The sequence below is a fragment of the Acromyrmex echinatior genome, chromosome 6, assembly GCF_024713525.1.
Source record: "Acromyrmex echinatior isolate Ae372 chromosome 6, ASM2471352v2, whole genome shotgun sequence".
NCBI lineage: Eukaryota > Metazoa > Arthropoda > Insecta > Hymenoptera > Formicidae > Acromyrmex > Acromyrmex echinatior.
Window position 1 is genome coordinate 1073800 of NC_141857.1, and position 17147 is coordinate 1090946.

Below are 17147 nucleotides of genomic sequence, written 5' to 3' on the forward strand. Positions count from 1 at the left end.
TTTGTAAAGGTTAAATGAAGATCCATCTGGAAGCTTTACTCTTAATAATTCGTAATCAATGAATCTTCACTTTGTTGTACTGTAATCTTCTTTGTATTCTGTTCGTATCGTTGCCTACATGAAGTTTGATTGAGAAAAAAAGTGTTTCTCAACTTTGCTGCGTTTCGTATGTAAGAGTTTGAAGAGTCACGGATTGTAATGATGTAGAAAAGGAAACTTTGCGTAGAGAAGCACGGTTGAATTTCTCATAAATCACCCAAGTTGGCACGTGGTCGTGGATTGTAATAATTTAAAGATTAGTAGTTTGTGCGCGATCGATGTGTCATCCGCGATCAAAACTCGTAAAGATGACATTCGCAAGCTGATAGCCTTACGTCGACACACACACGCAACATACGCACTTAAAATTTTATATTTAAGGATCGATGAGGTTGTAAATCTTATAAACTTTTACGAATCGCTGGCGGTTAGCCATTGTTAATAAATCGTCAAGTATAGTTTGTTCAAGACGCAAGTTATGCAAGATCAATTTCTAAAGATGACATTCGCGAGTTTATACATCGTTGTTTCCATGCACTTCAACTGTTTCATACTCGGTAGTATTATAGACGTAATAGACGTAATAAACTGCGCATTCTCTGAGCTTAGTGTGTGTGGTTCTGGTTAAAAAGAATGGAATATACCAGCACTTCTTTTTAATTCGATATTTTACAGAAAAAGAGAAAGAGCGCGATATGCTACATTGTTACATATCAAAGGTAACTTAATCCCTTGAATTAAATAACATTTTATTATTTTTAACTTCTATATGTATCAAAATGTATTCATTGTAATCAATCCATTTTTGTATTTACTTTCAAAATAAACAACATTTATATTAACGCGTATGCTCCACTTAATTAGCAAACTTAAATAAAAATGTAAACAGATATGAATAATGTAAGTATATAAATAATAAATTCAGATCAAATTTAATACATTTTTTAAATCAAGTTGTTATTTTAATTTCATTGTTTTAATCAAATTACTAACAATATTACAGGTAAAAGCAGTAATAAACAGAAATAATTACAAATAACTCAAATTGAGTATAATTTGAAATTCTGAATTGAAGAGTGTATCTCATTCCTTCTAAATCGATAGTGACAATTTTATAAAAACGCGCAGTCTATTCTTATTAAATTTATGAGTGGAATCAAGCTTTTTTTTATATATTATGCTTTACATGTATCATCAGTAAATGATAACCCATAAAATAATTCTGAGATATTAGTTGCTCAACGCACTGGCTGTCACGCCGGATGAATTTGTAATGATCATTAATTCGTATTGTCACTTCAACGCCTAAACCAGTTTGTTCCAGAAGTCGTTATGATTGTGCCTTTTGACGTGTGAGCGCGCCATAAATCAGCGTCACATCGCCGGTATAATAATTCCGCCGCGATGCTGTACGCGTGTAATAGGACCGACATGAGTTTGCGGCATTTACGTTTATTCACAATGCCAGCATTTAGCGGCATTATATTGTTTCGTATACACATTTGTTTCGAGCCGACGGCTCGCTAGTACAATAATTTCGTATATTGTTCGCGCAAGAAAAGATCGTAATGCGTGATAAAACGAGATTCACGAATTTGTGAATAATACTTGTAAGAATCGCGCTGTTTTACAGTACAATCATTACACGTCAGAGACCACCCTTACAGAAATTTAATGCTGGCCAATACTAAATTAAAGATAATAATTAATTATTTTTTAAATATTAAAAGTATTGTTGCTCGGTACTTGTGGTACTCCAAATAAGTAATTAATTACTGCCTTTTAGTATAAATTAGTTGGTATTAAATTGGCTAGTATTTGAGTTTTGTAAGGGAACGCGTTTCATGTTGCCGAAATGTAACAATCTCGTGGCATTGTCCATACCAGAGAAGCGACGTGCAACATTAATCCGTGGCATCCGTGGAATTTACTCAATTTCATGAGATTGATACAGGTCGAATGCAGATAACGCGGGTGATACGCGATTTGTGTTATACGTTACATGACCGCCACAGGCGATTTCGACGTTGACAGAACAACTATTTCTCTCGTGACGTAACATCTCCGATCCCACGTGCACCTGTCACTCGCGTTGGTCGCGGAGTGACAGCCGATGCGGTAACTTGCCGTGGATGAAAGGGCTGTTAATTAATGCCCGCGCGAGCGATGTTGTGATGGTCGTAAAAACACTGGCGGAGTTAGGTGCGAAAATGATTACTTGCGAACTTGTCTCGTAAATTTGCGGGTTTAATTTTCCAAGCGTAAGGTGCTTTCATCGAGCAGTGGCGCGTATATATTTTGGGCCTTATCGCCCCATCTTGCTCCTTCCCCGGCTTTATGCGAATATTTTAATATTGTTGTATCGGATACTGATTAAAAGGGGCTCTCACGTATTATTATGCATTATTATGCGCGTGCTATAAATAAATAATTTTTAAATGATAAACTGTTTGGCGTTATTTGATGTTTTGTAAAGTGTTCGATGTTTGAAGTCAAAAACGTAGCGAGGAATCCTGTTCATATGACATTTGCAAAATTGCAAATGCTATTTTTTCCACAAATTGTCATACAAACAGAGTCCCTCGATTCTGTGTTTTTGACTTCGAACATGAAGAAGCATTGAAAATACTTACGATGTTAATACTGCCTTGTTACGAGAGAAATACAAACAAGAATCGAGGGTATATATAGTTTTTAATTATAAATATATTTGTTCTCTTCTTCTTCTTACATTAGGCCTCTGGTCTGTGTTACCTCTCTTATATGCTTGTGCACACTTATTCAATTGTCACAAGCTATGGAACTTAGTTTTAAAGTCAGTTCCGAACGGCGGATTTTTCGAGAGGTGTTTCTGAGGCAAGGATACTCTTCGGAAGGTTGCCAGCCTTTTCCGAGAGGAGACACGAGTGTAAATATTTTGATTCCTAACCAGGACCTGGATCGGACCTGGGATCTCTGGTACGAGAAACCAATGCACTATCTGTCATGTCACACTTGTGTTCTTTATTGCCACTTCGGAATCACGATGATAGAGATGTTTGTTAACGGCTTAAGTAGATTTATTAATTCTCGTGCTAATTTGCGGTTTATAATTTAGTGTATCTTCCGAATGTATGCAAACGCATGTAATTATTTAGACGTAAACTGGTTGCATTACGCATATATGTATTTATTCATGATAGAAATCCAAATTACTCGAACTATTATAGACAAAAATTTTATTCATTTGAATATGTAATTGGAAGTTTATTAATAATAAATGAATTATGATTAATAATCAGTCGCAAATATATTTTCTGTTATTTTGACACACTGATTTTAATATTAATTACATTGGATTTTCGAAGGATGTTATTTCTCCTTTCGCCCCTACGAGCAATTATGAAATAATTGAAACTTACGGAAAGTTTTCAATTTTTTTAAATATTCATTGACGGCTTTAACAGGGATATTTTGAATTAAAAACACGGGAACGTCGCATGCATCTCGGTCGCCTAAAGAATTTATATATTTTTATATTTGCAATTTTGTGCACGCCCGAGTTGCTCGCCTTCCGCTTCATTTCTGATACTTCAACAACAAACACAGCAACAACTACGTGACAACGGCGATCCTCTTGTAATCCCAGCTGCGCTCGATGCAGAGTAGCAACGGTGACACGGCGTCGCTAGAAATAACAATATCGGATTTTGTACATGTGTATGTGTGTGTTATCCTATAGTCGTCATAGCGCCTTCTGATCTAAATAATATTCCGAGTTATATGCCCGCTTTGGAAACCGCATCTCGTCTGCTCGAACCGACCATTTTCTTTTTTTTTTTTTAACTTTTCGCTCTCGTGCCACGTTCAAATATTATTCTTCCTTTGAAACAATTACGACGTCTCTTGCAGCTTTGTTTTGCAGCGGCTTTGTCACTCGCGCAGACGTTGTTAAATCGTGCTACGGTATTTCAAGGCCAATGAGTATTTCCACGTGGTATATTAATATTCGCGATATTGTTACAAATAAATTTCTTGAAGAAGGTTCAAAGAAGAAGTAAGAAAGAACTGTCAACATTATTATGTTGTATATAAAATTTATGATATAGACATTTTTGCATATATCGTTCATTTGCTCCAACAATGACTGACATAACTCAAAAAGCAAAGTTTTTCAGAAAGAAACATTTGAATGTTTTGAATCATTATAAAATTTTATAATATTGATTTCGAAATGCAATTTTGATGTAATAACTGTAGAGGAATTTATAAAAGAATATCTTTTAAAGTATATTTTTTCTTTTTTTCTTTTTATATTTCCATTTTTTTTCTGAAAATAATTCGAAATCATTTCTGAGTCATTGTTGTAAGAAATTATAATAGCGATATGTCACGTAATAAATACCTAAATTTAAATCGTTTCTAAATTGTTGTCCATTTAAAATTCATTTCAAAAGATCTTTACAGAGAGATAAGATAAAATAATAATACTTTTCACAAAATTAATTTTTCCATTAATAATGTTAATATCATATTTGTCATCGCAAATTTATTTTCGAAACTCCACTTTTTCTCAAGAATTCTGAGAATTTTACCCATAAAAGTTTAAAAAGCATCTCAGATATCTCGCGCTGGATATCTTTGACCTGTTATGTAAGGCGAAGCAAATTCGTGTTTTATTCGCCACGGCGGCTTCAGAAACGTAAAGCAGCATTAATCATGACAGCGTAAAGTGTTGCCGTTAATCACGCTAAGTACACACGTATTTACGATCATGTGCCATAGACAGATACGGCGATGCACAGGAGTTCTCTCCCTGTGTTTGCACACCAAATGGATGGAGATTCTTCGGTGTGTGCTCTGACTTTATCATACAATTCATCTATTGTTTCGGCAGCTCCGCTGTCAGGAGGTCGCCCAAAGTGCTCTATTATCCGACACGTTCCCTTCAATGCGAAAACAATCGATAAATCGTCGACTGTGCACCACGAACGAGAAAATCAGTCACAATTAATTGAAGCAGTCTCGCATCTCGCGAGAAGCACCCATGCAATTATTTTTGTTGTAAACAAATTTAAAGTTGTGAATACTCTTTGAAATGTTACCGCGAGCGAGCTTTGTGCTTGAAATCTTTATACTGTTTATTAGATTTGCTTATTAATTTTACTGTAAAGTAGAGAAAGAATGTATAACGCTATTTGTATCATGCTGGTGCTTTCCACGAAAATGAAATTGATATTGAAATTTATTTGCTGTTGTTTTTTGAAAGAATAGACAATTTATATATTTTATTAACTTCTGTTTATTTATTTTGTGACTTTACGAGAGAATTATATTCTTTTTAAATATGATACATTACATATGATTTTATACGCGTTACATGCCTCTTTTATTAAAATGTCAAGGATTATTTAATGTAAGGTATTTCTCTTGCGTGGATTGTGGATTTAGGTGAGATGTGAATTGTGAATATTCCCTTCAACTCGCGAGGAGCTTACCTTTGTTGAGAGAAACCTAATCACAATCTTGTTAGCAAGTTAGACAAGCTTATATTTATACATACTTAGTAGCGGTTAACAAAGAAATATTTTCAATGGTTATCAGAAAAAAGTATTAATTTTAAAATAGTTATATAGTTTTCAGACAGATGGTCGAGGAAAAATACGATTAGATGACTTATGGATGTTAACATTAAACAATTAATGTATGGAGCGCGATAAGGACATGATTTATATTCTGAAAATATATCTTGATACGACTTACAATATATATTTAATTAATAAAATGTTAATCGACGCGATATTAGCTCGTTATCTTAATTATTAGCTTCTATTTAAACCCAGATAAGCTACCGATGATATCTCGATTTGTACTCGAGATTGAGTCGCAATCCGAGCATGTGATAGTTGCAAGTTACGCTTTTCATGCTGTTATTTCTCGTCGTATACTTTACATTTCTGGGTAAATTTAATGCATGCTTAACCCGACAACGTTTCTAATTATTCACCTTGAGTTCTTGCGCGATTACATTATGCAAGATGTGATGGGATCATTTTACGTCCTATTAATGCGAGATAACTGGATCAATAGTTCGCTTGGTGTCTGCCGAGTTGCGATCACACCTTTGTGTTTTCATTGCAAAATGACGTCACGTTCTACTTCGACATTTCTATTGTAAACTTTTTTTCCCGCGGGAAAATGCTACACAAAATCACATACACAATACATGTAGCGTACAATATAAAAAATTGCAGAATTTGCCAACAATGATGATTCTGTGTGCTTAGTTTTTACGCAACAATTGTGATGAAATTTTACGATCATGACAGATAAAAACAGAAAGCTATAGAAAAAAATACACGTGGATTTTTTTTAAATTTGTATTTTAGATGTCTATATTTTTTATAGCAACATAAACATTGTTTTTATGGTAATTCTTTGTGCGTAATTCTTTACGTACGATATAAAAGCCTATTTCTCTCTCTCTCTCTCTCTCTCTCTCTCTCTCTCTCTCTCTCTCTTCCGTTTTTACGCAATGCTTTAAAGCTGCCACTGCTGTCAGGCGCAAGACAAGCCAGGATCTGCCTCAATATCGACCTACAGGTCGCTGTTCTGCTCCACCTGGACCACATTTATTTAACGATGATTCGCTCGCTATGTCGATATTGCATAGCTGCAAAACTGGAGGTGTGGTTATATTATATCCGCTCCACGCTGGAGCTTCGTGCATTATCAGTGTTACGTGATATATAATATGTTATTGTGATATGATTAGGCTAGTTACTACAAAAAAAAAGTGCAAAGTTAATGCGTAATAAATATTCAAAGAATATATTTTTTATTATGATATGTAATACATTCGTATATTAATAATAGTTTTACTTTTCGAAAGAAGATAGACATGTTTACTTTATTCTTTGATAAACGAGCGATTTTATGAAATTATTCATTGGCTGTTTTAAAACGGTTAATATATTATATACATTGCATATATACATGTTAATTCGACATAACATTTATATATGTTATATATTATTTTCAGGTTGGTCGATGACAGGTGTGTAGTATGTCCCGAAGCTGGAGATTTGTCGAATCCACCGAAGAAATTCAGAGGTAATTCATATTTTTTAGATGTTTTTGTCTTTGCTTTTTGATCGATTTTGTTTTTTTAATTATTAATGGCAGCTTTTTTGATATCTAATTTTTTTAAACATTTTATTTCGCGAAAATTTAAGCAGATGATGTTAAAAATGTATTATATGTATTATATGTATATTAAAAATGTGTAATAAAATAAAAAAATTACAAATTTTTCTATACTGTATTTGAAAGTAATACAAAAGTTTGCTAGCAATTTAGAATTTTTTTTAGATAAAAAATTGTTTCAATAAAAAATAGATTAAAATAAAATGACAAAATTTTCATTTAAACTATAAAATTGTATTGTTAAATATATATATATATATATATTATATATATATATTATTAAATATTGACTTTGTTGAACTGTTTTATATGTATACATTTATATGTATAACATTCATTTTTATACGGAAAGTATAAATTTTCAATTTCCATAATTTTTTTGAAGAGAGTATACATTTGATACCTCCGTAAAATAAACTCGAGCTATAACGAAATGTATTTTTTTAGATTGCCTCTTCAAAATATGTCCCATGAATCGGTACTCCGCTCAAAAGCAATTCTGGAAGGCAGCAAAACAGAGTGCGAGTTCGGGCACAGATGCTATCTTGCTGAAAAGACTTCACGTAAGTTGCAAAAGATGCTAAATTGTTTAATTAATTCACATTTTTAATTAAAGAGATTACAGGAAATACTCACTTATACAGACATATTTTTCTTACATATTTTAAAACTGGAAATGGATACATTTGTTAACACGCGTTGCTCTGAAGAGTAACTAGATGCATGATAATATGAACACTATACAGAATATTTATAGACATATTCAATCAGTTCTTAATATTGAGACCTGTTTACTGATTATATAACGGAATTTGTTTATTTTCCTCGATTGCCATTTAATAGGATTTATCTTTTTCTCAGCATGCGGCCGAAATTGAGAAAAAGCAAAATGAGACTGAAAACAAGAAACTACTGGGCACGGTGGTTTCCTACGGTAATGTCATACAGGTAAGAAAATAAATCTTTTTTTGCTAGAAAAAAATCCCTTGTGAGTGACATTATTTTATTAATGCATATCTTGAGCGCTTTATGCTTGACCGCATATTCTTATAACGTAAAGTAGCTATATATATGAATAATAATAGATTTATCAATATCGTTAGGGGAGCGGCTTTCCTCTTAACACCTTCTTTTTTCGCAAAGCGATCATAAAAACTGTTTGGTACATCCATCGTATTGACGTAGTTATCTGCCTTGTAGAAGTATTTGTTAATTAACGAGATTTTCTTTCTCCGCGATATTGTTGCCATGTCAGAAAATAGAAGTGACATTAAATGGCGAAACTAAGTCTGTAACAAATAATTAACATCTTAATATGATGCCTGATTGAATATCAAATTATTAAAATTGCTTGCAAATTTAATTCACGATATTACTCAGTAATTGCGTTGATACATAATGCGTTTTACACAAATTGCGTTTAAGATCGGAAAAATATTTCGACGCAAAGTTTGAATGACTATAAATATGATATATATATATATATATATATATATATATATATATATATATAGAGTATATATAGTAATTCAGATTGAATTATTTAAACATTAAAGATCTAACTTTGACCGTTACGGCCATTACTTATTTCTTATTGCTAAATTTACAAATAATTAAGTTTCTGTTTCGCGTTGTAACACATTGTTGCTAAAAAGTATAGCACTTTGATCATCGGCAGATGAGATAACATCGTGGAATGAACGTTATGTTGTACCTGTATATAGATTATATCTTCGATCGTAGCAAAGGACGCCATTAGACGTTCAATTAATTTCTGCTATAATGTATTCTTCATCGAATTATCGATTCTCTTATCTTTCGTACACTATATTGATGTATTACATATAAGTTAATTAATCATCTTTATTTTATATTATCTCGGTTGCACGATATACGTTGTATTGTACGTTGCAAAATTATCTTATTATAACTTTTTTAACTTGCAAAATGATTTATCATAACAAAATACAATTTTGTTCCAATTGCTCATCGCAAATATTGTAAACGCAAACGTACGAATATGCAATTAGCATATAGATTAATTTTATCGACATTGCGCTGCGTGCGTTTATAAATAAATTTACATTATATTTACACGCATCAAACATAGAAAACTGTTAAATTTATAAAACATCAAATTATATATGTTATACTCAGTTTTAGTTATTTTTAATTTATTTATCTAGATCACCACACTGCTTTTACTCAATGTCATTAATTTAATTAATTGTAAATAATGGAGTTAAACAATTTAATTCAAGAAATGTACTTGATTAAATTTAATTTACTGGATACATACATAACATTGTTTACTTCGTAACTAAAAATTTAATTGCAGAAATGGATTGATGTATATTTTGACATACATGGAAGTTAAAAATAATAAAATATTATTTAACTCAAAGGATTAATATGATAGAGAATGCCAATAATCGGTCAAAGTTAAATGTGAATATGAATACAATATATATATATTCTTAATTTTTTTTTAAATTTAATTATCTCAGATGTGACTGTGCGCTGAAACGTTCGGACGTTAACCGCAATCGATTTGAGACGCTAATAATATAAATACGCGATATATCAAAGGATAAGTTACCTTTTTTTATCTCTACCAGTATACAAATATAATTATTTATGACTTGTCTGTGGCAGTTATTGCATCTCAAATCAAACAAATTCCTGACGGTCAACAAGAGGCTGCCGGCGTTACTAGAAAAGAACGCGATGAGGGTTTACTTGGACGCGAATGGAAACGAGGGTTCATGGTTTTACATAATGCCATTCTACAAGCTGCGTAGCGACGGCGATAGTGTCGTCGTCGGCGACAAGGTGATCATGGAGCCGGTAAACGCGGGTCGTCAAGGTCTTCATGTAGCCGCCAATTACGAGCTGAGCGACAATCCCGGCTGCAAGGAAGTTAACGTCGTAAATTCATCCACCTCCTGGAAGGTGACCCTCTTCATGGAGCATCGGGAAAACCAGGAAGAGATCCTCAAAGGCGGTGACGTAGTGCGGCTGTTTCACGCTGAGCAAGAAAAGTTTCTAACCATGGACGAATACAAGAAGAAGCAACATGTGTTTCTCAGGACGACAGGCAGAACCAGCGCTACCGCGGCTACCAGTAGCAAAGCCTTGTGGGAAGTCGAGGTGAGCTGATTTAATTTACATAAATTTATCTATGAAGATGCTTTTTTACTTAACATGCAATATTCGAAAGAGATATTCACTGAGTTTTTGCAAACATTTTATTACTCTAATTCTTATTGCGTTTATACTGATTGCTTTTGACATACCTTATTTTTATAAGTAAATGTTCTTTATTTATTTGTTAATAAATAGGTGGTGCAACACGATCCTTGTAGAGGCGGTGCTGGCCACTGGAATTCACTGTTCAGATTTAAACATCTAGCAACTGGCCAATATCTCGCCGCTGAGGTTGACACGGATGAACCACGGGAACCCGTGAAGGGAAAGCGTGGTATGACATTTATAGATACTTGGAAATTAATATGTTAGAGTATACATCCAGTATTTTAAATAATTAGAAAATGATTGATGATGTATCATAACTTATTCTATATAAAAATACTTACTGTTTGCGGTTAATTAAGAACAAATTGATCATTTATATGTATGATTTAATAGATCCACCTGGACCGGTCTATAGATTAGTGTCGGTGCCGCACAGCAATGAGATTAGCTCATTGTTTGAATTAGATCCCACAACTTTAACGCGGGGCGATAGTTTGGTTCCGCAGTCGTCCTTTGTGAGATTACATCACATATGCACAAATACTTGGGTCCATTCAACAAGTGTACCGATCGATAAGGATGATGAGAAGCCTGTGATGTCGAAGGTATTGTAGCGTATTCTAGTGATTACATTATATATATTAAGCATCAAATATTGTAAGTGAAATATATAAATCGAAGAAATATTAATTAAATTAGGGCGTTTTAATTACTTATTAGGTGGGTTGCGCGACTAGTAAAGAGGATAAAGAAGCATTTGCTTTGAGATCTGTGTCACCGGTTGAAGTACGCGATTTAGATTTCGCAAATGATGCTTGCAAGGTGTTGACGGCAATGAATAGTAAGCTAGAAAAAGGTACGATCTCACACAATGAACGAAGAGCTGTTACTAGCTTGCTGCAAGACATTGTATACTTTATTGCTGGATCAGAAAATGAACAAAATAAATCTGAAGCGTTAGAACTAGTCGTGACAAATGTAAAGGATGGTCCTGTGAGGGATCGTCAGAAATTATTGCGCGAACAATACATTCTTGGCCAGCTGTTCAAAATATTGCAGGTATTTTAACTTTCAAGCAGACTTTGATTGTGTAAAGATATCAGTATGAATGAGAACGTTTCACGACACTTTAATTGTAGGCTCCATTCTTGGAATCTGCAGAAGGTGAGGGACCATTTCTTAGAATAGAGGAGCTTAATGATCCGAGACATGCGCCATATAAATACATGTTTCGTCTGTGTTATCGAATACTCAGACTTTCTCAACAGGATTATAGAAAGAATCAGGTATTGCGATATTGAGCTTTTGATACAAGAGATTTGAATGAATGAATAAATGGATGACTGAATGATTATAATATATTGTAAATATTATTTTAAAAATATTTTTATATTTTTTTTTATATAGGAATACATTGCTAAACATTTTGCATTTATGCAAAAACAAATCGGCTACGATATTCTAGCGGAAGATACCATTACTGCGCTTTTACATAACAACAGAAAATTGTTGGAAAAACACATAACAGCTGCGGAAATAGAGACATTTGTGGGTCTCGTTAGAAAAAATATGCGTAACTGGCAATCGAGATTTTTGGATTATCTGTCGGATCTGTGTATTTCTAATAAGAAAGCAATAGCCGTGACACAAGAATTAATTTGTAAAAGCGTACTTAGTGAAAAGAACAAGGATATTCTGATAGGAACAAAGTAAGTATAATAAACAATATAAACAGTGTTAATTTCTCTCTGATACATTTTATTTACTCCAGAATGGTGAAAACCCAGGTAGAAGTTGAAGATATCGATGAGAAGCAAGAAAACTCTGAACCAAAAATCACTGTTATAGAGGAGTTTGAAGTTGTATTGGAATGGAATAATGGAGCTGTTAGTAAGCTTAATATGTAGTTTATTAGTAGATAGTAATATGCAAATTAATATGATGTTTAATGCAGAAATCAATGTCTTTGAGCGAGTTATCAAGAGGAGCAAAGATGGGAAACATTCAAGACGCAGCAATATTAGACTATTACAGGCATCAATTGAATCTTTTTAGTAACATGTGCCTGAATAGACAGTATTTAGCATTAAATAATCTGTCATTACATTTGGACATTGATCTTATACTTAAGTAAGTTGTACATTTATTTTTTAAGTAAGGATTATTCTTAAATTTAAAACACATTCGACACATCTCATTTTCTATGATATTATCTTTTGTAGATGTATGGAAGATGAAACAGTGCCATATGAATTACGCGCATCATTTTGCCGATTAATGTTACACCTTCACGTAGATAGAGATCCGCAAGAACAAGTAACTCCCGTAAAATATGCTCGTCTTTGGTCTGAAATCCCGTCTAAAATGAGCATAAACGAGTACGTAAAAAAACTTAATAAAATTTGAATAGAAAAAAGGAATTAAAATTTTTCTTTATCTTTTTCGTAATTTTAGTTATGATACGAATAAAATGCCGGATCAAAATAAAGAGGCTGTTCGTACTAAATTTAGTTCAACAATCATGTTTGTTGAGGATTATCTATGTAACGTTGTCGCGAAAATGTGGTCTTTTGGGGATCAAGAGCAAAATAAGCTTACATTTGAGGTACATACTTTTTCTTATGTCTCTACTTATCTCTTAAATATATAATAAGCTCTAATTAATTCGTTGCTCTTACGTATTTCGCTAGGTTGTTAAATTAGCACGTGATCTAATTTATTTTGGATTCTACAGTTTTAATGATCTATTAAGTTTAACAAAGACGTTACTTAGTATTCTGGATTGTGTGTCAGAGAATGAATCCACCGATGGGAAGATACCTACGGGGGATATTGATTGTAAGTTTAATTCTATTACTTCTATTTAATGATACATAATTTATAAATTATGTTCTATACCATTTATTGACAAATTTTTAATTAACCCCATAAATAATATTTAGTAGTGAAGACATCGATTCATTTATATATATTACCATTCGCGCGCATGGTAGTAATCTCGTAACATAAAATGAAATTTGATTTACTTGTATTATATAATACATTGGTGTATCACCGATATAATAAACTTTCTCTCCTATTCTTTTAATCATTTTCATGAGCAGCTTTTACATTCTAGTTTCGCTTTCAGAAACTTGTATATAATATTCTTTTTTATACTGTAATATATTAGTACTATATGTAATCCATACTTCTCGCTTACATAAAATATCTTTGATAATAAAGTTTACTCAACTATGTGTGGTAAATTACTTATAATATATATAGAATGGTAAATATATTTAAAATTAATCAATTTACTCTTGTAAATATTTTATCACAGCTGATACGGATTCTGAGGAGGCAGGTAATATCCTATTAGAAAGCTTGTTAAAAACTAATTAGACTGTATTATACGGAATGAATATTAACAAGATTAAGCATGCAATCTTGTACATTGTACAAAGTAAATTCACAAAGCTTCTTATAAAGCTTTTGCTTAAATATTTTTATAATAATACTCTCTTGTTAGAAATAAATATTAGAAACATGAATATAAAAATATCCTATATTAACAATTTATGATATCTAACATCCTTAATTATTAGACAAATATTATTTTATTTCATTATTTTTGAAGTAAATTTCTTGTCCTTTTTCCATAACAAGTAACAAAAGAGTCATTATTTTATATACTAGTTTTTATTTTTTAACACAAATTAAATTTTTCTGCACTATAATTTTTTACTATGTAATATATGTAAATATGTACAATAATATTATATACATATGTAATATTATGCAATTATTATTTTGTTATTTATTGGCTTAATATAAACTTTTATTTCTTATGTTTTTAAATAGCTGAAGGAGGTATTCTTAGATGCATTGGCGATATGGGTGCTGTGATGACAAATTTAACATTAGGACCAGCCGGTCAAGTGTTAGCTAGCTCTTCTCCAAGACCAAAGCCGTTGATGAAGAAAGAATATCCCTTAGTGATGGATACGAAACTCAAGATAATCGAAATTTTGCAGTTTATTCTGGATGTTAGATTGGATTACAGAATCTCTTGTCTTTTGAGTATATTTAAACGAGAATTCGATGAGACAGCATTAACTGCTGCAGAGAAGACTGGAGATGTGACTTTAGGGCAAAAAGCTATTGATTTAGATTCAATTAGTGCACAGGCAGAAGGAATATTTGGAAGCAGGTAATATATTTTTGAATGCAATGTATGAAGGTTATACCTTACAGAAAAATAATTTTTTTAGTGAGGAATGCGCAGCGTTAGATTTAGATGGCCAAGGAGGCAGAACATTTTTACGCGTTCTATTACATCTAGCTATGCACGATTATCCTCCATTAGTTTCTGGAGCCTTACATTTATTATTTAGGCACTTTAGCCAAAGACAAGAAGTTTTACAAGCATTTAAACAGGTTGGATTTTCTTTAGATATTGAAGTAAGATTGTGAGAAAAAAATTATTTAATAATATAAACACGCGGTTAACAGGTGCAGCTTTTAGTTTCGGATAGTGACGTAGAATCATACAAACAAATAAAGGCAGATTTAGACATTTTACGCCAATCTGTCGAGAAATCTGAGCTTTGGGTATATAAATCCAAGGCAACAGAAGAACATGGAAATAAGAAGAAGAAGAGTAAAGAAGAAGAAGATGAAGCCACAGCTCCTCGTAAAACACCTCTGTTATCTGCATTAGATAAACAAGGTTTTTGTCTTAATAATTATTACTTTATACATATTTTTTATGGAAAGTGAATAAATAATTATTTTTTAGGATCTGCTATTGATTTGGATATTGGCCCACCGTTACATCCCGATCAAGCAGAAGAATATAAAAAAATTCAGCAAATATTAATGAGAATGAATAAGCTATGTATTCAAAATCTGCCAGGCGGCCAAGTAAAGGCACGCAAACACGAGCAGAGACTTCTGCGCAATGTTGGAGTGCACACTGTCGTTTTGGATTTATTACAGGTTCCATACGACACCAAAGAAGATGTCAGAATGAACGAATTAATGCGTTTGGCACATGATTTCCTGCAAAACTTTTGTCTATCTAATCAACAAAATCAAGTTCTTCTACACAAGCAACTGGATTTATTCTTGAATCCCGGTATAAGAGAGGCGCAGACAGTATGCAGTATTTTTCAAGATAACTCCGTTCTTTGCAATGAAGTCGGTGCGAAAGTCATACAGCATTTCGTACATTGTATAGAAACGCATGGAAAACATGTGCAATATTTGAAGTTTTTGCAAACTATAGTAAAAGCTGAGAATCAATTTATTAGAAAATGTCAAGAGATGGTGATGCAGGAGGTAAGATGCCATTACATTATGTGCATATAACTTTTGTGGAATATTTTTCTAGCTTCATTTTTATTATAGTTAGTTCAAGCGGGAGAAGATGTTTTAGTATTTTATAATGATAGAGCCTCGTTTAATCATTTTGTGGAAATGATGCGATCTGAAAGACATCGAATGGATGAGAGCAGTCCTCTTCAGTGAGTTGCTTTAACATATTTTTAAAATGAAAATTATTTAATTGTATATATTATGTATTATACGATGTTCTATTTTGTATCGATTTATTTGAATGTTTAAGAGTCTCAAACATAAAATATATATTTATTGTGTTTTAGATATCATGTAGAGTTGGTAAAACTTCTAGCTTGTTGCACAATGGGCAAAAATGTCAATACAGAAATTAAATGTCACAGTCTCTTACCGTTAGATGATATCGTTGCTGTGGTGTCACATCCAGATTGTATACCAGAGGTGAATCTTTTATCGAATTTAATACACTCATATCTGATTAAAGTAAATATTACTGACATCGTATATAATTCATTTCATTCAAATCATTTATAAATAGGTGAAAGAAGCATACATCAATTTTCTCAACCACTGTTACATTGACACAGAAGTCGAAATGAAGGAAATTTATACGTCAAATCATATGTGGTCTTTATTCGAAAAATCTTTTATTGTTGATATGGGTTTAATTGCCACATCCACTCATGATCGACAACACGCGGATACAGCCTTAGAGACTTACGTGACAAGTTGTTTAATGAATATCATATCCACATTTTTCAGCAGTCCATTTTCTGATCAAAGCACCACTGTACAGGTAACATCTTCATTTATATTACAGGAAAAAATATTAATCTTTAATGGCGCGTGTGTGTGTGTATATATATATATATATATATATATATATATATATATATTAGGTGTTGGAATTAATTCGTAGCGTTTTTTAATGAAAGAATGTTATTTATTTCACATGAGCATTAAAAAATACATTAATGAAAGTACTTCCCATCACTTGTAAAACGCTACGAATTAATTCCAACACCTAATATATACATATATACACACGTATACACACATACACTCATATATATATATATATATTTTTATGTCTTTTCTTTCTAATTGATTAATCTATATGTTATAATATCTTATTGGTATTTAGTCCTTCAGTGAATATAATTTCACAAGACAATATTTATTTTTAAATATTGTTTAACACCAAATTAATTTTAAATTGTTCACGTTAAGCTAAATTTAGAATTCACGCTTTTTAAACTAAATATTCAGAATAGATAATAAGTTTTTGCACCTTATTTTCTTGATGGAAATTCTGTTGCACAAATTTC

General features: G+C 32.2%; 1 protein-coding gene across 6 annotated transcripts in view; it reads left to right on the top strand.

The window, feature by feature from the left end:
* The window catches only part of LOC105143165 (Inositol 1,4,5,-trisphosphate receptor), a 50595-nt gene that overhangs the window by 21379 nt on the left and 12069 nt on the right, over window positions 1–17147 (top strand). For 4 of the 6 annotated variants that reach the window (XM_087407256.1, XM_011051246.2, XM_011051250.2 and 1 more), the window contains exons 3-24: window positions 7061–7131; window positions 7672–7787; window positions 8086–8172; window positions 9880–10374; window positions 10567–10705; window positions 10873–11084; window positions 11200–11538; window positions 11619–11765; window positions 11887–12188; window positions 12251–12365; window positions 12434–12609; window positions 12702–12857; window positions 12934–13084; window positions 13170–13317; window positions 13802–13825; window positions 14323–14671; window positions 14733–14898; window positions 14974–15190; window positions 15260–15801; window positions 15871–15986; window positions 16125–16260; window positions 16358–16615. In XM_087407256.1, coding sequence (XP_087263382.1) covers window positions 7061–7131; window positions 7672–7787; window positions 8086–8172; window positions 9880–10374; window positions 10567–10705; window positions 10873–11084; window positions 11200–11538; window positions 11619–11765; window positions 11887–12188; window positions 12251–12365; window positions 12434–12609; window positions 12702–12857; window positions 12934–13084; window positions 13170–13317; window positions 13802–13825; window positions 14323–14671; window positions 14733–14898; window positions 14974–15190; window positions 15260–15801; window positions 15871–15986; window positions 16125–16260; window positions 16358–16615 — 4462 coding nt within the window. The remainder of the gene's footprint in view (window positions 1–7060; window positions 7132–7671; window positions 7788–8085; window positions 8173–9879; window positions 10375–10566; window positions 10706–10872; window positions 11085–11199; window positions 11539–11618; window positions 11766–11886; window positions 12189–12250; window positions 12366–12433; window positions 12610–12701; window positions 12858–12933; window positions 13085–13169; window positions 13318–13801; window positions 13826–14322; window positions 14672–14732; window positions 14899–14973; window positions 15191–15259; window positions 15802–15870; window positions 15987–16124; window positions 16261–16357; window positions 16616–17147) is intronic. The other 2 variants (XM_011051248.2, XM_011051253.2) reach the window with 1 other exon arrangement.